Source organism: Cydia pomonella, chromosome 21 (assembly GCF_033807575.1).
Source record: "Cydia pomonella isolate Wapato2018A chromosome 21, ilCydPomo1, whole genome shotgun sequence".
Taxonomy (NCBI): Eukaryota; Metazoa; Arthropoda; class Insecta; order Lepidoptera; family Tortricidae; genus Cydia; species Cydia pomonella.
This window is the reverse complement of record NC_084723.1, coordinates 10,410,751-10,436,270: the sequence shown is the minus strand read 5'-3', so window position 1 is coordinate 10,436,270 and position 25,520 is coordinate 10,410,751. Positions and strand designations below refer to the sequence as shown.

Sequence of the window (25,520 nt, the reverse complement as noted above, 5' to 3'; positions counted from 1 at the left end):
GTACGGAACCCTTCATGGGCGAGTCCGACTCGCACTTGGCCGCTTTTTTATTTATTCGCTTGACTAGTTCTTATTTTGTAATAGTAATAATAAATATAAAAATAGGAGCATAAAAAATTGTAAATTTTAAGACCCACGCAATAAACCCGATTAGATTTGTGGTTAAATATATACTTTTACTTTCGTATTTAGGTATAACTTAGGTATCTAGATCACAAGTTATTTGTATATGTATTGTTACAAACCCACATCTAAAGTTTGATCAAGTACGACGAAGGTATTTGGTCTTTGTTTCGTTCATTTTAGCTGTATGATCCGATTATTGAGAGTAATACCACCGGAGTACCTATTGTTCGGAACCTCACGTGTAAATTAACTAGGTTGTTTAATGGGAAATCTAGAAGTGTTTAACGATTTAACCGGCGGTTAGTACAATGTAGCCGACTCTTCCCTACTCAAATCTACTTTACAAGTAGGTAGCAATTAAATTGTGTCATTATTCATGTCAAATTACCAAAATAATCTTCAATTATCAGCTAATTATAAGGCAAGGGAACTTTAATTTTATCTTTATTTCTATCCTACATATACGACCTCACGTGAGATGATCATGATCTTTATATGACAAATATTTCTGTACTCTGGCGTCTAAAAATCAAGCCTAATAGTCAGTATTGTTTCAGCATTTACGACGCGTGTTGTCAAACAGTTTAACGGTGTCGGCCATTACAAACAGCGCGGCCGCGAACTCCAACCACCGCCTCTAATATTCATAAGTCAATTTCCTGGCCCATTAATACGTAACGAAGTCTCGCAAATGGCCTTATCGCTCGCGCCCGATTACTTGCCGCCGCTCTCTTACATAATTCAGCGTATTAAACGAAATTGTTTAAACCTTATTGCTCGATTACGTCTCCCCACCCCTGGCACGCCTCGGGGTCCGCCGCCAATCGCAGCGCAGCCCCCTCCTAGCCCACCGAAGTCCCCGCCTCGCGCGACTCCCGTTTCAGTTGGTACCGAACGCTCCCGATAGACGGACTGGATTACAGTGTCCATACGCTTTACAATACAAACTTTTTTCTAAAGTGTCATGTGATAGTGCTTTATAAACTAACTTTTTTCAAACTGACTGAGCACGAGATATTTATCCAGACAGATGTACATAGTTTACATATAGGCCTTGCTATGACGATGCTTGCGATGGCGCGAGGGTCAGAAGAAAGGCGAGAGGATGAAGCAGAGGCCGAAGCGGGGGCTGAAGTGGATGTAGTGGGCGTTGAAGAGGCCGCGCCTGTGGATTTAACGAGGAGGCTAGGCCTCACGAGGCCGCCGGAGAGGCCGGCGATAGCGTTTTCGGTAGAAAATATTCTAGACCCTAATAAGTTTACTGGAAAGTCGGAGGTGCCGTTGAGATACGACGAGCAGTATTGGAGACCGCATTATGATAGAGATGACAGTGATTCAGGTGAGTTTTTCTTCTAGAGACTTCATTGTTTCTTTATTTTCGTTGACATGCAATATTCCTATTGGTTTGTTAAGTAGGTACACTAAATTATCATCTTAAAATCTACATACCGGTGACAAGTTTAGTAGCTAAGTATTTAAAGTAGGTGGGTATTAATTAGTTACTTGTACAATTTTGTTGTTTGGTTTGGATACAATATTTATTTATTATAAGCCTTTTAGTCAGATGCCGTCTAATATTCCTATATTTCATTCTTTTTCCATTGTTGCTCATCTGGTTGCCAAGTGGCAAAGGCCAGTCTTCTCCATTCTAGCCTGTCTGTGGCTACTCTGCCCCAAGTTAAACCTGCCACTTGTGTTAAAACTTAGATACAATAAAGTAAGTTTAAAATTTGATGTCAAACTACAAAAAATTTAGACACATCTTAAATAAAATAAATAAATAAATATTATATTATAGGACATTTTAGGTGTAGAGATGTACATAAGTGAGTAAGTAGGTAATGAACAATTTATTGTAACGGAACACGAAACAAGGATTGGTAACAGCAGATACACATTAGAAAATAGAAAGGCGCGGCCCGATTCGAACTTTCAAGATACGTCAAATATTAGATCTAGATACGATATGGATCGGATATGTCAGTGTCAAAAGTCACGTTTCTTCAAACAAAAACGTCACTGACACTGACATATCCGGTCCATATCGTACCCAATATTTGACGTTTAAGACACCTAGGTTCGAATCGGGCCGGAACTTATATAGGGACCAGGCTGAAAATCAGCGCTGGATATAGGTATACCACATTCTAGCATAGGCTGAGACTGGTACCCATTGCCTTAACGATATGAAATTAAATTAAATTATGTAGGGACCTATTATGTTATGTTTAATGTCTTGTTTTTTCAATTTCTTATAATTTGTAATGTTTAAGGAAAGATGATTTCTAGTTTTGGCAATAAACTTTTACTTTACTTTATCCCTAGAACCTTCGTTATCGGATTAGTTACGGTTATGGGTAATAATATATGTACGTAATAATTTTTATTTCTTTTGTGAATTTAGGTCCTAACTATGACTACTTACCCAGATTAAAACCCTACCTAGGGTACCTAGATTAAAATTTGGTAGGTATGTATTTTATCTTAAATTGCATTTGACAGGTTAGTTTAAAGCCAAAGATTTCAATTTTACTGCAGTAAAAGAAAATAGAAACGGAAAAGGTAGTAGGTACCTAAATAAAAATAAAGAGGACTCCAATAAGGGTGGATTTTACAAGCATTCGGCAGGGTGCCGCGCGGTTAGCAAAGTTACTTGGATTCTTATTGGATCATATTTATTGTGCGGTGAAGAAGTTGTTGTTATTATGAGTAAATACAGAGAGGGGAGAGCAGGCAGCTTCCGTTCCTACAGTACATATGGGTACTTATTATTTACAGTACATATGGTGCTACTTTACCACCCTAGTGCGGTAAGGTAATTCGATAAAAAAGAATACATATTAAAATATTTAGGTATGTTAAAACTAGAACTAAAATTAAATACAGCAAACTTATCCTTATTAATCCTTATTGGAGCTACAATTTGATTTTATTTGTACCTATTTTTTTTAACATTATTATTACGATTATTTTATTTTTATTTCGACGTTTGTGATAGAAATTCGTTTATTTTTGATATCAATGCAAAGGTGTCGTCTTTCATGAAATTAAACAAATAAACTAACAATAAGAATATAAAACTATACTTTCGATTCGACGACCAGTTTGGCCTAGTGGATAGTGACCCTGCCTACGAAGCCGATGGTTCCGGGTTCAAATCCTGGTAAGGGCATTTATTCGTGTGATGAGCATGGATATTTGTTCCTGAGTCATGGGTGTTTTCTATGTATTTAAGTATTTATAAATATTTATATATAATATATATCGTTGCCTACGTACCCTCAACACAAGCCTTATTGAGCTTTCTGTGGGACTTAGTCAATTTGTGTAATAATGTTCTATAATATTTATTTATTATTTATTTATTTATACTTACCTATAAAACCCCAATTACAAAACGTACACCTTGTCCAAAAGTTCGGCCTGCAGCATGGACCCCATTATTCTCAGATACTAATAACTGAAATTCTGATTTACTATTTCCGATGTAATTCAGCGAAAAAAACGGAAAAAATTACGTTTTTGTACCGACCCGATCCATATTGTATCTAGATCTAATTTGACGTATCTTAAAGTTCGAATCAGGCCGAAAGTGTCGCTACAGCATGACCGCAAAAAATAAATTTATAAATAGTTTACATTGTACCACACGCTTGCACGCTCACGTTCATAATTGAGACATCAACTTTGACACGACACCACTTGAGTCGTGCGTGTGAAAAACTTGAAATTGATATATTTAATCGCTTATTGATATACCATTAAAGCTCAAAATCATACTTATATATATTTGAGGAGTGCATTGTACCTTTTTGTTAATAAATAGTTTAAGCGGTGTCACGTACTCAATCTATTTTATAAAGCGGGAGTAATAACTAATAGGTATTGTTGATTTCAACTACCGGTAATTTTAACGACTCAATTTAAAACCAATATTATGTGTTAACAGCTGTCTTATTAATGATTTTGATTATGTTACAAGGTGTAGCTTTTAATCACAGTGAATTACTACATTTTTAAACAAGACTAAGAGTTTATTTTTACCTCAGCAGCTCAAGCAAGCATAGGTAGTAGGTACTTTATACTGTTACAATATAGATGGACAAAAGGGTTCCCCGCTGCGTGACAAAAATATATTTATTTACATATTCTCAGAACACTAGGAGTTACCATTTAACTCTACGCTTATAATCGTAAATGAATACGAATAACGAGTAACGTATCAAGCGAATTTTATAAACTCTTTCATTTGACCTCATAGTCATCCTTCATGGGAAAGAAACTTCTTTCTTACAATTAATTAAGTTCTAAGTACTACTTATTAGAAAATGGGTAAATATGGCTTTACTACCTAATTCGTTTTTTCGGGTGGAAAATTAAATCCAACGCCGCGCCGGCGGATCCTTTGAATTAAGTTTCTGGAAACGGGATTACTCGATATAATACATACCGGTAATGTAACCGTTAGTTGGGAGTACTTTACTTGCTAAAAATTTGAGGAAATTTAAGGGATGACTAATTTATGATTGCGTCAAAATATGTCATAAATAATGTCTCTGTGTGTAGCCATGGCGGTGTTAATTAAATTTAGAAACTATGCTATCTCCAACTACTAGCATAACTATTACAAAAACGGTTCAATTAATTACACTACATTCTATTTAAAATTGTTTTTATTTGGACGCACGCACGTACAATTTAGTGCAATATAACCTCGATTCACGGTACGCTACCGTCGGTAACCGATAGATATGATAAATTATTAAAATGTAAATATTTTCCGATTTAAAATAAAGTAATATAACGTTGACTGCTTAAGCTCTGCAGTGACATAAAACTTTCTCACATTTTTGATGTAAAATGACTACAACTTAGCATATGTTTTTTTTGTTTAATTTTATTTAATTTCTAATATTTTATGTCGCACTATAGGTAAGTATCTATTGATGTAGATTTAATGCAAGATTAAGCAGCTAACTAACGACGGTGATATAACCTAATTGACCATTATTTACGGACTCGGATTTACTGCCATCTTGCTTGTTTTGGTTGTCACGCCTGTCTAACTGATCTGCTGGAACTGGGAGAACCAATTACGTGTACAATAAACTTTTTTTGACAAACGTCCCGTTTTTGAAGAATTTTAATTACTTTGATTTTGGCTGTTGAAGATGCTTACAAAATAGTGGTGCGTCGGTTGTTTTTACGTTTCGCGGCGGAATAGAGACAGAATTGGTATACTAATGCATTTAGGGGGTGAAATGTTGTTTATATTTTATTTTATGTATTTAAATTTGTAGTGTCTATTGAGTTGATTCCATAAATTCCACATACAATAGCATACTTATTAACTTCCCCATTCCTAAGTTGTTTAAGTAGGTACAACAAAACCGAACTACTGCACACCGATAACTCTTTTCAAAACAAAAATATCAGGTACCTAACAGGACTTAACCTAACCTGTTAACCTAATTTATACAATTGATGTATTGTAACTAAGTATAAGTAAAAAAAAAACCAAGATATTTACGGCTTAGGCTCGTAAAGTTTTAAGTTTATGTAGGTTATTATTATTTAAAAATATTAAATTATTTTATTCTTAAGTAGCACTAATTCTTATTATGTACATTCTAGTTTTTACTGCATCTTCCTTTGTTTTCCTTTATTTTCTTCCTGTACATCATTATGACATATAAATATTACTCGAAGAGAAGTGGCCGGTCCGTTGACAGTCCGGAAACTGTAACGCTGTCAACGCGACAGATGTACAGAGGTGGCGTTTCTCGTTTGGTTTCCCTGATGATTTAATTTATATCGTATCATTTCTCCACAATCAAGTATTTTAATTAATTTAGGCAAAAAATAATAGTGTGTGTTTCCGACATTTTGACGCACGTTTCCCAGGTCCACGACACAACAATAAAAATTCATGATAGACCCGAATTAATTATGTTTTAATATCTGTTCAAAACGCGAAAGTTTTATACAGGCCAATTTAACTGACGTCAGAATGATGCAATTTAGGTATCATGTGTATCGCTCACGCCTATACATGTACGGACAGGTACAAGCGAAATGCACGATAACTGAATGGCTTCATCATTCTGATGTTAGTGTAAGTACGTTCGAATTGTATTGAGAGACTCTCTCCGGTCCGGTCAGTCAGTCCGGAAACAGTAACTCTGTCAACGGAGCAGATGTACAAAAGTGGCGTCTGTTCCCGATGATTTGATGCTCATATTTTTAAACGTTGTATTTGATCTTTAAACAGATTGTCAAATAGATGTCAAAATAATTCATGGAGATTTCAGTACCGATAGGTATCACAGAATTTTATGTTTTTTGCTTCGTAAGTCAGTGTCGTTTAACTATTTTTCCTATTATTTATTACATATAATATATGCTAAATGTTGGTTAAACTTATAGTTGTGCCGTTCTCGAGAACGTTCTCAGTTTGTATGGGGAATGTTCTCTTACGAGACCATTCCCTATAGTAAACGGAGAACATTCTCGAGAACGGCACAATTATAGTTAAACTGCATTAAATTTTATGTAATAGGTATATTCAAAACAACCACAAAAAATTAAAAAAAAAAACACATTTATTTAAATCTGATTCAAAATGTATTCCAAAAATAAACGTAATTTCAACTATATCTCCTAACCTGTAGTAATCTTTATTTTTATTCAAGGGTAAAACAATGATTAAGTATAGGTAAACCGAAAAAAAAAAACAACCAACTAGACGTCACCAAAGCCAAAATATGTTAATAACCAACTTCGGATTCAAGAGTTATGCCAATTATTTTGTAAAATTACTAGCGGCACGGTTTAACCGATGCGACGGTACGAATATAGCCGACTTTCCCCAAAATGTTTAACTACCCAATATGTAATATTATACACATGTGTCAGATTCTATTAGATTATCTAAGCACAACGTACGTACGTAGGTACAATATTTTTACTACTTCCGTAAATCCCGTAAAGCAGTTATTGCGAAGCATCCAAGCTTTAGATTCAATTTGATAACAGCGAGCTGCCAAAGCCTTTGATCTGCCCAATGGCTATGGCTACTTGGCCGTAACGTTGCATCTCTGTTGTTTAACAGGGAAACGAAGGGGATGCAACGTATATTAGGCCAACCATGTGAAGAGATCGTTCATCTGCTTATCTGTGTTATATTGTTTCCGCTATTTGACTTTAGATCACTTGTATTTATGTATGTTATGTACTGTAACGAGGGATGCGGTCTAACCATGGTTGAGAATAGATTTCTGATATTATATATTTATTCTTCAATCAGCATCGTTACAAAATCGACTACCCTTAATGACTGCCACCCCCCGAATGCTTGTCTGTCTATTCTCATACCCACTTTTTGCAATCCTGCACCAAACTGTCTCTGTTTAGCCCAATGGTTGACTGGTAGAGAATGTCTTAAGGGTTATGTCCGCCATTTGTACTCTTTTTTGTAAATTTGTTCAATAAATTTTAAAAAAATATATACAATATGTATAACGCTTCGGCTGTGGAATGAGCTTCCTGCCGAGGTTTTCCCGAGGGGCTACAGTATGGGGTTCTTCAAAAAAGGAGTGTACAGGTTTTTAAAGGGTCGGCAACGCGCATGTAATGCCTCTGGTGTTGCAGGCGTCCATAGGCTACAGTGACTGCTTACCATCAGGCGGGCCGTATGCTTGTTTGCCACCGTCGTGGTATAAAAAAAAAAAAAATAATAATAAGACATACCTACAAGACTTTTTTATTTCCACCGAGCCCCTTTTATAACTTGTAGCTGACTTACATACTTCAAACAAACTCGATAATAAAACCCGAACTAAATATTTACACAGGCGAGCACAATTTGGGCTCCATCGGCCTCGTATAATATGCAATGGAATATCGCCCCTGCACTAGTGATGTACCTCAAATATTTCTTTTTGGAGAAAATTTTCAGAAATAACAGGAATATTTATTGCAATAACAACGTGAGAATATTATCTGAATTTAGCTGTTATTGTGTTAGAAATACGTACCTATTGTGTTTTTATAATTATTCCGATATTAAACTACAATCTGTACCTAAAATAATCTTTGAGATCTGAGGGCCTATCGCGGACACCGAAGTTCGCAAATTGCGGGAATCTTTATCTGTCACTTTAACTATGCTTGATTGGAGTAAAAGAGAAAGATGCCTGCAATTTGCGAATTTTGACGTTCGGTCTTTGATACTGACCGATTAAGTGAGGAAATCGGAGTCAATAACCTAAGGTTTATAGGTTTCTGGCATAAGAGTTTTTTTCGTTAAGGTTTTTGGAAAATAGTGGGTATTTTGAGATAAATATTAACGATTATAAAACCACTTTCGAGAATTATGTCCAATGTAGGTTATTATCATTAATACCAAGAACGAAAGCAATTCATTTTGATTTATTTTGTAGGTGATACCTATTTAGGTACAGTCACGTCTAAAATATCGATACGGACAAAATGCCAAAAGACAGTAGCTTAAGGCAGTGTGTACATATTTTTGGCACTTTGTCCGTATCGATATTTTCAGACGTGACTTTACTTATGTATCTACTCACTGAAGAAGAATTGATAAGACATGAAACTTTTGAAATATTTACAAATCTTTATTTTTTTAATTTTGATTTGATAGACAGAAATATTCTCTAAGAACATCACATCTCTACTCGTATAATATGCAACGGAAAATCGCCCCTGCACCTTCAAACCTCACCAACCCGCAAACAGTGAAAATAAGAACAGGAATCTGCTTGCCCGACGATTGGTCGACAGAGCGAGACAACACACACGTCTAGTAAAGACAGAGAGAGACGGGGATTACCGACCCTTTGCGCACCAATCCGTGAAATTAGACTCGTCTAAACGAATCTAACGATTATTTTATTATCCTTTTTGCGCTAAGATTTGTTCCTTGCTCAGTCAAATAAAAAGAAAAGGTGAGTAAGCGAGGGTCAAGCGTCTCGCGTTTAGGAGCGCCCTATTTGCCGGGTGTTTAGGCAGGAGAGCAATGGCCGGTGCCTTACCGGGGGCGGCAAGTTTTCTGCTTATATGGCTTTACTACATTTTTACTCTAAACTTTCCTACTTATGTAACTTGGTTGGTATTTACGGTTCCATAATGGCCTTAAAAGAAGGTTTTTCTCGCCTACTGGTAAGCAGATGCCCTAACCTATGAGAACTATGGTATATGACCAGTCACATTAGGATAAAAGCGACGATCGTCTCGTGTTTAGGAATGGCTTTTTTGCCGGGTGTTTAGGCAGGAGAGGGATGGCCGGTGAGGCGTTGGGGCGGCAAAAATTTCTGCTTATTATTTGGCTGCGAGATCTCAATTATATAACTAAACTCATTCGAACTTCGAACTAACCTTAGTATGTTTGTCGTATCGTCATATGTCGTGTCGTGTGTCGTGCATTCGACAGTTTGGCTGCACGCAACGCAAAAATCGAAATGGTCCGACACAGATAATTTCGTTCTCATTCCGTTCCCAAAATTTCTTTACGATTGGTTAAGTTTTAGATGAGGAAAACTTCGAGAAAGAAATCTCGATTTATGAGATTTTGTTACGCAGGATTGTTCGCCTAAGCTGCAGCTGTCGTTATCGCACTACTTTTTGAAGCGCGACGGAGATATTTGCCTAAAATTTTCAAATCTGAGCAGGGGCTCAGCGTGTATTTCCTCTTCAAAACGAGGCTTACCTACCTACCTACCTACTACTTACCATCTATATGAACCATGAGATTTCGCTATTTTGCGTGATACCTAACATACATCTTTTTTGCTGTCTTTGAAAGAGAGGTCTACCAATAGTCGTAGTTAGATACTGCTATATTACGTTGTACTAAGATTACCGCTGTTTCGAGTTTAAAATCACCCAAAAACGTAACCCAGCCACAAATTAGCATTCGGTACGCGCGGAGCGTTTTCACCTAATTTCCCCCGTAATTAAAAAGTCACCGGAAGTAAGCCGTTCGTTAACAACTTCCGGAGTAATAAATACTTTGACGTTTGCTCCGGGGTGCTCGGAAGTTTGTAAGGGTTGAGAAACGATCGTTGTTTGTTTTTGGGAATATTTTGAATGGGGGAAGTAGATTTTGATATCGCGAAAGGAATATAAGAGCTGAAATAGGGGAAGAAAAATATTTTGAACTGCAACCCGTAAGTACATACATGACGTAACGAAACTGTGAAATAAACATGATAAGTATATTGTGTATAGCTCTACGTTGTTTCTTGTGGTAGATAACTATTTTATAAGTATACCTATAGTTATTCAGAAGTCTGGGATTCTCTGGAAAAGAGAGAATCCAAACACTCAAATGGAAATGGACAGGGCACACGATGCGCTCACAAAAGGATAAATGGACAAAAGATGTCACAGAATGGTACCCAAGAGGAGAGAAAAGACCCCAATGTAAACCATACAAGAGATGGGAAGATGATTTTCCTGAAAACTGGAGAAGACTCTCAAAAAACCGCAAGGAGTGGCGGCGCCTGGAGGAGGCATATGTTAAAGACAGCCGGACAAGGAAGAAGAAATCTAATAAGAATAAAAAACAGATAAATAAATGGATACTTGTATAATTGTATAAAAAAAAAATGTAAAAATGTATTTCAATTCAATTCAACTATTCAAGAGTCCGTCGGATGAATTTTTCGCCAGGCTGTTCTCAGAATACTTAACGAAGCCAAACGTCGAACATCTCGATTTATAGACATCTTCCAAATAATGTAGGTACCAAATATAAATCATGCAGCTAAAAATTATTATATTAAACATGGGAGGCACATCCTGGTACTCTATTGCTACAATATTCACGGTGGCAATGAAATGAAAAGTGTGTACAGTCAGCTTCAAAAGCAGCTGATCAAACTACACCTCAAAAGTATCATATTTATTTACTATCTATGTTCAGTGGAGTAAACTTTCTAGCTAGAGCATCTTGCTAGCGTCCCTCCTACCTATCTCATCTACTTATAGAGCTTTATCTATAGGACACAAACCTTCTCTAAAGTTGAATACAAACATCAATCAGAACTACCAAGTACCGCGACGGCAAAACTGCATGCCGACGATACTCTGAAAATCAGAGCCAACCGCACCCTCCCTTGTAATCGAGAGGCTTTATTAATTACAAACTTGGACCGCAACCCCCTACTCCCACCCCCAAGCCATCATCACTCTTAACACCAAAACTTAAGGTATAAAATTCCTCACCCCCTTCTTATCTTTTGGGCGTAAGCGTTCTCAACAATGCTTTAATATAAACCCGAGCTATTTTCAACCATGTACCTTTTGATTTAAGGTTACATTAGGAACGGAGAAGGAAAGCAAACAGACGATCAATTTGTTAAATGAAGAAAATGGCGAAGTGTAATTTGGGTCCCATGTTAGCAGTTACGCTGAGCGGTATGAACGCTTTTGAGTTAATTTGTACGTTGCTCCATCGATTTGCAGACGGAGATGATTACTGAAACTACTGTTTTGAGGGCCACGGGTTTATATCAAGGAAATGAGCTCGCCTTTCGTCGTCTTGTCTCCCTTTAAAGCTGTGTAATATATGTCGTGGATAGATCATAGAATTTGATCAGTTTATGAAATGTCATTTAAGAATTGATCACTTCATGATATGGAGGTTAGGTTTGACTTTTTCATGATGTGGCCAACCGATCATTTCATGAAATGATTGCCACATCATTAAATGATTAATTCTAAGATCTGGCCACGACATATAGAAAAATCTAAACGAAAGTATGTTAGTATACGTGATACGAGTATAATAAAGTAGGAAAATAAGGAATAATTTCTCTTCGGGAAATTGGTCAAAATATACTCAATTTGGGACAATCTGGGTCATCGGAGGAGGGCTCGTTAAACTTAACATGCATATAGATAATCTAAAACTCGTGGTATAAGCGTAACCTACCTACGGTCGTTTGGGATAGGATTATTATACTCGTACTTATTATCCATCATAATGATTACGTATTTCGCAAATGTTTCAATTTTTTTTCAAGATTTTTTTACGTGTTACGGTATCGTTAATTAACAAAACAAGTAAAATGACAAAGATTGTGTTAACACTTTATGTTACGGTTTTTTTAACGATGATGTTCTTGTATCTTTAAAAACATAACAATAAAAGCTATTGGTTGGTTGTCTCGGCCAATTTCCTGTATTTGATTATGCTGTTCGTCATTGTCTCTTGGATAGCAAATGTATTGAAGGTTGTTTGGGTACGCGGAACTGGTACGAGTAACTCTAGTAAGTCTCGAATTACTCGATTTTATATGTTAGTTTAGTTTGTTTTCTAAACCTTTAGTTAGTTTAATTTAGGACTTAGTCTTAGTAAGCTAATTTTATTTAATAATTTTGGTACTAGGTATTTTGAGCTTATTTTGCCATACGTTTTTAATTTTCGGTTACATTAGCTTTTTCTTTACATTTTAAAATGTGCTTCACAATTAGTCTTCAATATAATAATTCAGTTGCCAAATAAATTAACTGGTACTTGCCTTAAATAAGCGAACAAAAGCGGTAACGGCATTAAAATACTACTCATATTGAAATATTTTAAGGCTACGCTTTTGATGCCAAACTATTAATTACCTATTTCTATTTTTTAAACTACCGAAATTCGATTACTTAGTTGACCAACTTGATCGGTGAAATACGTGGCATCTTTTAAACTATGATTAATGCCGAACCATTTAATGATAAGTAAACCGTTTTCAGGCTAACTTACTCAGTAGCATACTTTATCATACATAATCATGTATACCCGATGATTCTTTAAGTCACGTTGATTTATGGAAGTCCCTTCATTATGTTATTTTCAAGCATTTAATACTTTTCCTTCTAATATATTCCAATATTTAACTATATACTCGATAGATTGGTATACGACGGACCACACAAAATATTGTAATTTTTTTTCTGAAAATCACAAATATGTTTCCATCATTAACAATACGGTCCATATGACAACGGTAAAAATGAATGGTTTCACAGAATTCAGTAAACCATATTTGAGGATTCCTATGCGTCACAAGGGTATTAGCGTCCTTTAGTCCTTTTGCTAACTTTGCTTTAGAGGCAACTCTCTAAACTCAGATCACAGTGAAGTCCATTTGTCTGCTTTAAGCGACAGGCAATTCCCACTTCAACAAATCATCAAACGACTCTCCAAATGTCAGCAATCAAACTCAGCCTTCCAATTCGGCTCTGAATGTCTACCGCGAAAATCGAAGTCAATCCCAGTTGCACTTGTATAATTCTGACAGAGATGCAGATACATTTTCGAATTTCGATTGCGGTACCCCTGTCGACGCCTCACGGGGACTTGTAACGTAAACCCGACGGGGAGCTAAGCCTACAAATGTCTGCTTGTTGACAACGGGGGATAAAGTAGCTCTTAGCCTGTTGTAGGGATCATGGTGCATGTCTCAGCTTTATTCGGATTGGGTGCAGGTCACTTTGGTCGCCATTAAATGTATCGGAGCAACCAAAACGTTCACAAATATCTGAATAAAACCTTTATTATCAAGATGCTAATAGCGTGTTCAGATATTTAACTCCGATATATATATCTGATAGCTAAATGTACTCTGTAGTCTTTGAGACTGTTGTATACCGAAATAAACATAGCATATTTATAGATACGAGTATTATCTATAAATATACTTCATGTCTGTAAGTGTACATAATACCCACCTATGCTATGTTTGTATATCTCAGATACTAAAATGGGTAAAAAACGTTTATATTATGATTTTTCTGTGGAAATAGACTTTGAAGCCAACCTTTGTAGGCATGTTCAATCAAACCATCTAGAATTCTGGAACGGTATGAACAAATATAATTGTGATATTATTTTTAAATTGAATTATTTAATTGATATCCTAAGAGGTCCTAGATTGATGAATCAAAATATGAACACCATAATAATCACAATTAAATCGTTAACTATTATGTTGTTCACAGAGGAAACGATTGTTTTCCAGAGTTTTAAACCCAAATAATAGTTCGATTGACCAATTCACAATCCAAATGCTTTTGTACTAGTAAAATCTGTAGGGTGAATGGGGGCAATATAATTGGATCATTCTAGTAATTATCTGGGTACTTAAATAAAAAGAAAAGTTAATAGCGTTTCGCACTTCACAGTGATAAGAACGATAGGTACAACATTTTTCAGAAAAACTTAACCTTACTAGTGTTTTAGTAATTAACTTAATCGAACCATCAAAGTCTCTACAATAGAGACTTTCCTTTGATCAAATAGGTGGTCAGACTTTTTCTCCTTGCACTGTTTCTATTTGGCACGATCAATTAACAAGATATGCGTGCGCGCGCGCACGACAGACAGATCGCCGCCATATTTATTTGTTTTGATTGTCTTAGGCGTCGGCGCCACTGATTTACTAGTGTCTAGACTTTGTGATTTTATGTAAGATAGCAAATTGACACGGTGTCGGATGTTGGACGATTCTTGGAGAAAAACTACTGTTAGAGAGTGCTTTGAAATGAAAAAAAGTATTTTATGGGTACTTTATGATTTTATGATCGGATCAGATAATGTGAAAATGCTCTTATAGTAAGTCACGATAACCAATCACGTGACGTTTAAGAGTTAATTTGGAGTATTTTTTATATTTCACTGACACCTATAAAAGTTTAATGCCGTATTCGTCTTTTTCTTCTTTATTTCTCAAGTGTTTAGTACCTAAGAGATACTGCAATTGCTTTCAACGTAATTAACAAATTAAAACTATGTTTTTTTTTGCAGTTACGGCGGACATTACTTATGGCGCAATTGGCTACTTGACAGCTCGTTGTAAATAATGTCAATCGATCTTGATTTTACTGAGGATCAAATGACTTTGGAGCCTTGTATTTCTCTATCTATTTAGCTAAATTTTGTTATAATATTCAACATGTGGCAAGTACCCAATACAAAATAGATAGAAATTAATGAAACGTCAAACTTAAGCAGCTTTATGATTTTTGGTTACGATAAAATGTTTCCAGTGTTTAAAAACTCATGTTAAATACTTACTTATCTACAGGATTTGTAGCTTACCTCTCAATTTTCATGCCACGTCTATTATACCTCCAAAAAAAAATGTTTCCAGTGTTTAAAAACTCATGTTAAATACTTACTTATCTACAGGATTTATAGTTTACGTCTCAATTTTCATGCCACGTCTATTATACCTCCAAAAAAAAAACTGTTTCCAGTGTTTAAAAACTCATGTTAAATACTTACTTATCTACAGGATTTGTAGCTTACGTCTCAATTTTCATGCCACGTCTATTATACCTCCAGATAGGGGTGTTTACTATATGTATTGTTAGTTTATTTTTTCCTAGTTCCCCCTGCAAATAAGTCTGTTAAAAAAATCAATATAAATGTGTAACAATAAATCCTCTGCAACATTTACTGAAATCCAATTAAGTGTCTTTGTTAAGAAAAGCTATAAACACATCATCATTTACTGCTTTTAAAGGACTCCGGCCTAAGCAGTCGAGTTTGCGCCTTATATCCATCACCATGACTTTTACACGTCCCATACCAAACGATCCTAAAACAAAACCCGTCTCACTGCATTTTCGACTTTAAACTATAATGTCAAGGTTGAAATTACAATAAATCTACTCAGTTAATTAAGTCGTTTTGGTTTGTTAGTCGCGACATCTGCTCGTAATTATATCGCGTTAATTCGTGTCGGATGACTCTGGACAATCAGGTTAATGTTGAATAGTCGTAAATACTTTTGTATGAAGCGCTTAACTGTAAACCTTATTTATATCGAACTTAAGTGTACAATCGATTGAATATAGTGATTCATTTTTGACAGTCGCCTTAAGCAATTTAATTGTAACTATAATGACTTCGTTTTTGGGTATGTTTTAGCGTGTCATTTTTGGTACTTTCATCCTTTCGCTGGATGTATCGAAGTACTGTTTCCGATATGTTTTTGTTTGTTTAATAAAGTATCGAAGCTGCTAATATTACGAGCTGCTGAAAGGAGTGTCGAAGCGAATTGTTTAGAACTTTTAGCAGAATTTATAGAAACGTCGTAGAATTGCAGAGTTACTGTCTCACCTCAAGCGATAGCTTAGCATAGACAACCGACAGGTTGTCAGTGCTCTGAGGGCCTAGCCACGATGACAATCGTACATCGACAAACGCCAAAGAAAAAGACTATCAGGATGACAAATGCTACGAAAAGTCACGTGACTATTTCAATACTTAAATAATGTTTAAGTTGCGATTGGCGTTTTCTATCAACGATTGTCAGCTTGGTTAGTCCCTATGCTATTTTATAATAAAAATAAAAACCGGCCAAGAGCATGTCGGGCCATGCTCAGAGTAGGGTTCCGTAGTTACTCTTCCATCACAATAAGCTAAACTGGAGCTTAAAATATGGTAGATTGTTAACCAAGGGATGAACTGAGGGTGTACGTCTTTTTACTATGAAGGGGAAACTTTTTGCGATAACTCAAAAACAGCTAAACTGATCATATCCGCTATAGTTTTCATTTAATGTCTTTCTTAAGCTCTACTTCCAAGATTAATTTCATATTTTTTGGACCTATGGTTCAAAAGTTAGAGGGGGGGGGACACATTTCTTTTTTCTTTCGGAGCAATTATCTCCGAATATATTCACTTTATCAAGAAATGTTTGTTGAAGACCCCTTAGTTTTGAAAGACCTTTCCAACGATATCCCACACTGTAGGGTTGAAGTAAAAAAAAATGTTCACCCCCACTATACGTGTAGGGAAGGTACCCTAAAAAAAAAAAATTTAGGTTTTATTGTACGAATTTGTCGGCTTTATTGATTTATATATCCATGCCGAATTTCAGCTTTCTAGCACTAACAACCACGGAGCAAAGCCTCGGACAGACAGACAGACAGACAGACAGACAGACAAACAGACAGACAGACAGACAGACGGACATGGCGAAACTATAAGGGTTCCTAGTTGACTACGGAACCCTAAAAAGTAAAAAATGCATGAGTATCGTGGATAACTCGGTTGGAACTAGGTATATTATTATAAATAAACCTATTACCTATATTATTGATTAACAAATACTTACAAAAAAATACGTAATCGACCAAATAATAATTAAGTATCGAATCTCCTTACAAAATTTCACAAATCAGTTTAGAAATGCGACATTGCAGGCAGGGAGAACAACCAAACATGAGAAAACATTTTTGTACAAGCTGAAACTGATACGCTTAGCTCGAGATTCACACTCGCCAAGTCAATAAAAAATATGAAGCTCAAGTGCAAAAACAATACAAAAAGTAATATCTGCTTGCAAGTCCGGGCATCGAACCCGGATCGTGGCTCTTACCACCTGTTTCTAAGCAGCTGTTTGTCAATTGCTACACTATAGATAGGAAGTAAGTACGTAAGTTGGTAAAATTATGCTTCTTATTTAAAAAAAAAGAATTTAAACAAAAGAAGGCCGTGACGGAAGAATCTTACACGTTTTTTCGCCTAGCCCCTATCCGCCAACCGTCCGATAAGGAACTTCGTTCAAAAAATTATTACTATAGAATAGATGTAAATTTGCTAATTGCTTTAATTTCAGTCACTCGAATACCTATAAGAAAAATATACGCCAAATTACGCAGAAATCCTTAGAATATCTACACAGATGACGTTAAAAGCCGTCAATTTAGCGGACATCTCACGCACTAAGTGCCCGACACCATTTCACTAATTTTATTATTCCACAGAACAACTGTCGTAAATTATACTTTAATGTTTCCGGACGTAAGAAATTTGCTGCCAATGTTGCCACATCAAAAATTAATAGCCGTTTTAAAACTATTTCGCATACAACACTGCGAAGCGAGCAGGAAACGGAAATGTCTATTATATCATCTTAAAAACATGAAAATTTTATGAAACCGAGATTATGAGGAAACGATAAAATTTAAGATATATTCGTTTTATGACGCCTGTTTAGTTTTCATTATTGGAATGATAATAAATCTATTTGGAAAATATTTTAATGGCGATGAAATAATATTGTGTGAATTAAAGAGTTTAGCGTTATTTTAGGGATTTGCATTTATGAACAGGATGGGGTTATAAGATTTTTCCTGTTGTTGATTGCTGACACGACGCATAAACTATTAATTAAATGTCTACGATTTCTTGGTTTACAATTTTAGCCAGGGCAGTTTTCCAAACTATTTATAATAGTTTAAAAACATGCTGAAACTGAAAAAGTTGGCAATAAAACAATTCAAGTTAATCCCCGTTCGAAAAACTTCGATTGAAGCTCTAAGCCAATCACAGGTTGAAATCAATGCCAAAATACTAATTTACAGTACATATGGTGCTACTTTAGCGCACTAGTGCGAAAATTAGCATATTACGTTACTGTGTCGAACATTTAAAAGGCCATATGTACTGTAAAACGTTGTACGATACATGTGCAAATAGGTAATTCGCAACTCGTGTCGATTTAAAACACTCCCTTCGGTCGTGTTTTAATTTATCGCCACTCGTTTCCAATTTCCTATTTTTCGCACTTGTATCGTAATGTACTATTTACTGACTGTATGTTACTTTTAATATGTATTTTTGTACAATAAAGAGTTTACTAATACTACTACTAAAATGGTAAGGACACGTAAGGAGAAGAAGAATGGTAAATAATTCGTAGGAATCGTTAGGAACCTTAAGAGATCTTAGAATCACAGAGTTGAAAAGTAGGCAGAGGTAGAATCGCTAACATAAAACTGCGGTATTATAATACGCCGATTTATAATTCCTCGTGTTTACGCGCAACACACACACACACATACACACACACACATTCACAACTTATGGGCTGAGCGGTAAATGCCTCAAATCCGATGAGTGAGTAGGTATGCTTGCAAAATCGGCTGGGTATCAAGTCACAGTTTTGTCTTAGCAACTGTTCTGCCAACTCTACGGGTACTTATAAAAGTGACAGCTATTACAGATTCCAATGTCATCAATATTTACCTTAAGTTGTCTATTGTTGCAGTCAACCAGCAGCACTCGGACCTGGAGACGGATGAGGTGGAAACAGATGACCAAACGTCAAACATGGACGACGATCTTCTCACGCAGTCGGACCTCGACGAGAACGGGGATCCCAAGAGCCCCAGCTCCAAGAAGGGGAAGTCCGGATCTTCTAGTAGGTGAGTCTTGTTTTTTTTCTTTTTTAATGAAGAACCCTTATTTTTTTTAAAGAATGCCATTCACAGCGGCTGTAAAGTTGGGGATCCGTTGACCTATGGATCAAACACATTTAAATTTTGTCGGCTTGTGTAAACGCCCCGTTAGTAGCTTAACTGATAAAGCAAGCGCATCTCGATAAAGCGTATCTGCGTATTGCAATCCGGATCATTCCGAGTATGAAATTATCCGAATCTGGATCCGCATCCGCGGATCTTCCCATATATTTCAGATCCGTCGTGCAAACCCTAGCGTATCGATGTATAGAGTTCAAGTCAAGTCCTATCACGGTCGATCATTTTATCTAAGTTTTAAATTTTTATTTGAATTACTAAATAAGTCTTGTTAGATTTGATAGGGTATCGCATCTTTTTGCAATGTGCTTCTTCCTCTTCTCATCTTTACACTCTTATGGACGACGAAATATCCTCAGAGAAAATACAAGGCATGTGTATGAAATCAGACTGTTTGCACGGCTCCGACGTTTTAGGCCGCTTGTACACGTCTGTTGTTTTCACCGGGCAACGGACCATATTATGCGACTACGTCCAGCTTTGTATATGTCTACTGATAGCTACAGCCAGGAAAACAAAACAACAGACGTATACGAGCGGCCTAAAGTGTAACGTTACTCCACACTTTGCGGCCTCTTAAAACCAATCATAAAAGTACATTACGATACAAGTGCGAAAAATAGGAAATTCGAAACGAGTGGCGATAAATTAAAACACGACCGAAGGGAGTGTTTTAAATCGACACGAGTTGCGAATTACCTATTCGCACATGTATCGTACAACGTTTTACAGTACATATGGCCCTTTAAATGTTCGACACAGTAACATAATATGCTACTTCTCGCACTAGTGCTATAAAGTAGCCCCATATGTACCTACTGTAAAACAATATTTACGGCGCCCGTCTGTCTGCCAATGCCAATCCGGCTAAATGAATATTTAAATATATATACTTAAAATATATTATGATACACAATTCACAGGAGAGTTGTATATAGAATTGGATAGCACTATTGCAACCGTAGTAGTAGTATTTTTCATTTACCGTTAGTACCGTTACGGCTCCGTACCAAAAAGGTACAAAAGGAACCCTTATTGGTGCGACTCTGTCCGTCTGTCACATCGCTAAATATCTCGAGAACTACTCAAGCTATCGATTGTCATGAACAACGCTAACCCAAAAAAAACATCGAAAGTATTATTTTTTCTATTTTATTTTTATTAACTATCGGAAATGAGCAATATTAAAAAGGGGCAAAATTTAATAGTCTTACCCCCTTATTGATAAACGTCTACTAAAGTTGACAAGCCGCTAATAACCGTTTGTCCCTTTCCGACGTACTGGTATGATGGAAAGGGACAAACGATTTTTAGCGGCTTGTCAACTTTAGCAGACGTTTATGAATAAGGGGGTGAGTATCTAGACTTTGAAATTTTGCCCCCCTTAATAGTCAAGTGGGGTATCATTTGAATGAGCTCAAATTGAACATTCAGAAACATTTTTTTTTAGAGCAAAAATTATTATGAAGGAAAATGTGCAAATAATACATCTTTCATACAAACTAAAAATATTCAACATCTAATAGGACAATTATGATGCTTTCCTTCAAAGTTAAAGCTTTTCGGTTACCTATCTGCAATCAAGTTATTACTCTCCACCATCTTCGTTACCTACCATCACTTCGATCTTGAGGAGCGTTCTTTTAATTCCTCAACCCTCACCCTTCAAATGATAAATTTCAAAATTTCAAAAAAAAATCTTTCCTGACCCGATGACCCGATATTGCGTCAGTTAGAAGCGCGGTATGCTATTTGAAAAATAATCCCACTAACCTTTTTTTCCATTGTTGTAGGGACAGCAAAGGTGGCACGAAGCCGCGGCGCGCGCGCACCGCTTTCACGTACGAGCAGCTGGTGTCTTTGGAGAACAAGTTCAAGACCACACGCTACCTGTCTGTGTGTGAACGGCTTAATCTGGCGCTGAGTCTGAGCTTGACTGAAACTCAGGTTAGTGTAGCAGAAATCTCTAATCCAACTACAGGAAACGCTGTAAAATAAATATAAATGTCGCTACAAAGAGTATAAAGATAAGATAGAGGGTTAACAACGCCCTAGAATCAGAATAATAGGCCTTCAGATGTTACGACGATAAACCATTGGACGCGTGAGTGTGGTACCTAATTTAAAAATCCCGAGCTTTTATAATCCTCTCTTTTTTTATACTACGTCGGTGGCAAACAAGCATACGGCCGGTCTGATGGTAAGTAGTCTCCGAAGCCTAGGGTCTAGTGTTATTAGGCTGCGGTTTTTCTGTAAGGTGGAGGTACTTCCCCAGTTGGGCTCTGCTTTAGATCTGGAATGGCATCCGCTGCGCTGTGCCCTACCACACAAAGCGAGATGACATTCACAATGCCCATACCTCTCTTTACTACATAAACTGACAAAGCACAATGAAAAGTACTCACACATGTATGACACAATTTTTAACCCCCGACGCCATAAGAGGGGTGTTATATGTTTGACGCCAATGTTTGTCTGTCTGTGGCATCGTAGCTCTCCAACAGATGGGCTGATTTCGATGCGGTTTACGTGAAAGCGAGTTCTCTTGTGGTACTTCTTAGCTATATGTTTGATAGAAATCGACCCAGCAGTTTGAAAAGTATCAGCTCTTTTTAACCGACTTCAAAAAAGGAGGAGGTTCTCAATTCGTCGGAATATTTTTTTTTTTCCTAAGGCATTTTTGGCATGAAATAGATTTTGTTGGCATGTCGGGATATTTTAATAATATGTAGTTACACTTATTACAGTTTTGGAAAAAGCATTGTGTTACCTACTCCCACTTTATTTCATTTACAAAAATCTATAAATCGTCTTTTTCCGCAGGTAAAAATCTGGTTCCAAAATCGCCGCACGAAATGGAAAAAACAGAACCCAGGCATGGACGTCAACAGTCCCACCGTACCCCCACCCCCTGGAGGGGCCTTCCCGTCCGGGGCTTACCCTGGAGGCCTCCTATACTCACACGGGGTCCCGTACCCCTTCACCGGCCCCGGAACCTACGCGCCGTACTTCCACCATTTAGCCGCTAACCACCACCATACCCATGGCTCCCTTGGGCACTCGCACACGTGATTATGGGCGCGCCCAGGGTCCCAGGACCTTAGGGATAAGGAAGATGAACCTAACTAGTGTTATGGAATTAGTGCAATTGTGTTTAAGTGAATGACTCGATTGTGATACGTATTTTTTAAGCTAGCTTTTAATTTTAAGTGTTCAAGAGACAGTGGTCGTGATGAATAACATTATTTGAGATATTCTCCTAGGTGAAGGATTGACCAAGTCCTAAGAGCATTCAACTTCGATTAAGGCGCGGTGTATAGTAAAATGCGCTATTTTTAAATCGATATTTACAGGCTTGTACAAGGATTTCATCGATTATTTTCTAGTATGTATAACTTCAGTCTTTGAACTAGCCGTATGCTTGTCAGAAACACGATAGCTCATCTTTTTCTCGATAGATTTTTGCTTTGAAAATATGCTTAAAACTGTATTTATTTCGATATTTTAGAAGTACTATGATGAATATCAATATGAAATTTACTTCATTCAATAGCTTTTAAGTTACTCTAACATTTTGCTTGTCAGTTTATCGATGCGTTAAATTTTTCATTCATAATTATGAATTCAACATTTTGTCTACTAAACGTTACCCTGCGCGGCAATACCGTCAGTACCCCAGTACGCCCGTGACCACTGTCAGCGTCGGACCTGTGCTAGTTTAGCGGACGTTACATAAAATGGATAATCACACTATAAATACACAAATATGTTATACACACAATGTTTTCATCACTCTTACGAAGAAAAAACTAATTTTTAAGCTAATTGATTCTTAAATACGGTGACATTTCAGACATCCATCCGTCATATTATCTTTTTTGACAAGTTTTACACACGCACCTGTCCGGCATATAGCCACGATCCAAATGATGAAATGGTGCCTTGCACCCGAGTTAAACACTCTACTTTTCATTTTTAATACGAGGAAGGTAAAATACATGTACATTTTAAAAAACACTGCTAAGTATAAAATTCAGTAGTACTTATTTCGTGAGGGGTACCTACTTTTAATTATCAATTTAGGTAAAATAATATTTTAAATGGCTATTACAGTAATAATCAAATTGAATACCTATTTTTAAACGTAAACAAATAAAATTAATCCGCTTGTTTAATTTATATAAGTCATTATATTGGAACAGCTTCATTTTTAACACATACAGGATGCAGGAGATATACTGGATTTAAATATGTGGGATTTAAATAGTGCTTAGTGAAAGGTACCATTTCACGTTTTTGTGGAAGTGCTCAAATGGCTGTAATAGTTTATGTTATAAGTGTTGAATTTGTTTGGTATTTCTGGTTTATTAACTTTCATATCAACTATTTTATTTTGTAAGGTGAGCAGGAGTGATATTCACCCTTCAAATTCCATTCAAAATTTTGCAAGTACTCGGTTCGGAAGTTCGTATATATTTGTACCTCTCGCCAATATTTTTATTTCACTGGTTAATTATTCTGTAAATTCAAGAATGTCACTAAATTCCATTCTTGATAATGTTGAACATAAAATCCTTTGTAAAAGTTTGGTATAATACTTTTATACCATGCTATTTCTGTTTTGTATGAAATGAAAACTGGTGACATTTTATTTCTTTTTTCAAGTATAAATTTCGATGACACTCTGCCGTAAATTTCAGGTACAGCCAATTTTACCTTCTTCTTTAAAACCTTGGACCTTGTTATGTCTTTGTGATATGCTTTTACTATTTTTCCTGCCAATACAAAATATAAGTGGAAAAAACCGATCGAAAGTTTTGCAAAATATATTTTCTTCATTTTTGCATTAGGGTTCTTATGTGTAATATGTATATATTAAAATAGTTTATTTTGAAATGAATCACTAGTCAAGGCCTATAGTATATCCCTTCAAGTGGCAGAAGCCAAAACGTAAAAAGTAGTCACGTGGCGGGGCCCCGTCGGGTTTTCAGCGCGGATTTAGAGAATATTACAAATTCAACTATTTAAGCTTATCTATGTATAAAAGTATATATTGAAGCATATATCGTTAGAATAAGCACTAAATACGCTATTCGAATAGAACAATTAAATTATTGTCTTCTTCTTCTTGGTCCCTCAATGCTGAGGATCGTGACATCATGTCCTTCTGTTGAAGTTGTCCTTGTTGTTGTTAAATTATTGTAATGTTTATGCATTTCGCCACATGCACCTAACTAATCAAACCTAGCAACAGTGACATTTTTACAGTTTCCTTATTAAAAATGACTACCACCACAAAACAAAGTTATGATTGGAGGTAATTGTTAATTAATTTTCTACGTAGGGCTTAAAATTCAAAGGTTAAGTCATAAAAAGTGCCCGTGAGGAAACGGATTTTTTTTAACCACGTATTCCTGAGGTCATAAGAAGAATTTCATGTACAAGTTTAAGTCAATTCCGCAAAAAAAATTGTGTTTTTTTTTACTTTTTGTATGTTTTTAAACATATTAAGTTCATGTTCTTGGAAAATTTATGGATTAATATAAATTGGTACATTTTTTTTCGTAAAAATAAGTCTATTCAAATGGTACCTTGTGACTTTGATATCTGTCAAGAAGGTAGTCTAGACTAGGTCCCAAAGTGGGGACTGGCGACATAGCCATCAAAAAGGCGTTATGCACTAAAACACAACGAAAAATATTTTTTTTTTAATTGGTATTAACTCTGAAACTAGGCGAATTAAAAAAGTTTATATGACATTTTTGCCTCTAAATACGATCCGGAATATACTGTTAAAATCTTTCCGTTTCCTCGAGGGTACCGTGTATTTACAAAATAACCTCTTTAAAAATCAAGACAGAACTCGACCTAGGCGTTCGATCCCGGATGAACGGTCCTTAGCAACCAAGCGTTAACAAGCGTGTGTATGTATGTTTTCCTTGTCTAACTTGTAAGTAGCTAGCTACTTTTGGGCGCTAGAAGAGCGTAAATATACTTCAAAGCCTTTAATTTTGCCACTAAATATGGCAACACCTCACTAACCACCCTCT

General features: G+C 36.2%; 1 protein-coding gene across 1 annotated transcript; it reads left to right on the top strand.

The window, feature by feature from the left end:
- The first annotated feature begins 608 nt into the window (after positions 1–608).
- Positions 609–22,770, top strand: LOC133529759 (homeobox protein slou). The gene is made up of 4 exons (XM_061867561.1): positions 609–1,465; positions 19,203–19,359; positions 21,264–21,417; positions 22,294–22,770. The coding sequence occupies exons 1-4, from the start codon at positions 1,186–1,188 to the stop codon at positions 22,540–22,542; spliced, it is 840 nt and encodes a 279-aa protein (XP_061723545.1). The 5' UTR covers positions 609–1,185; the 3' UTR covers positions 22,543–22,770.
- Positions 22,771–25,520: the final 2,750 nt, after the last annotated feature.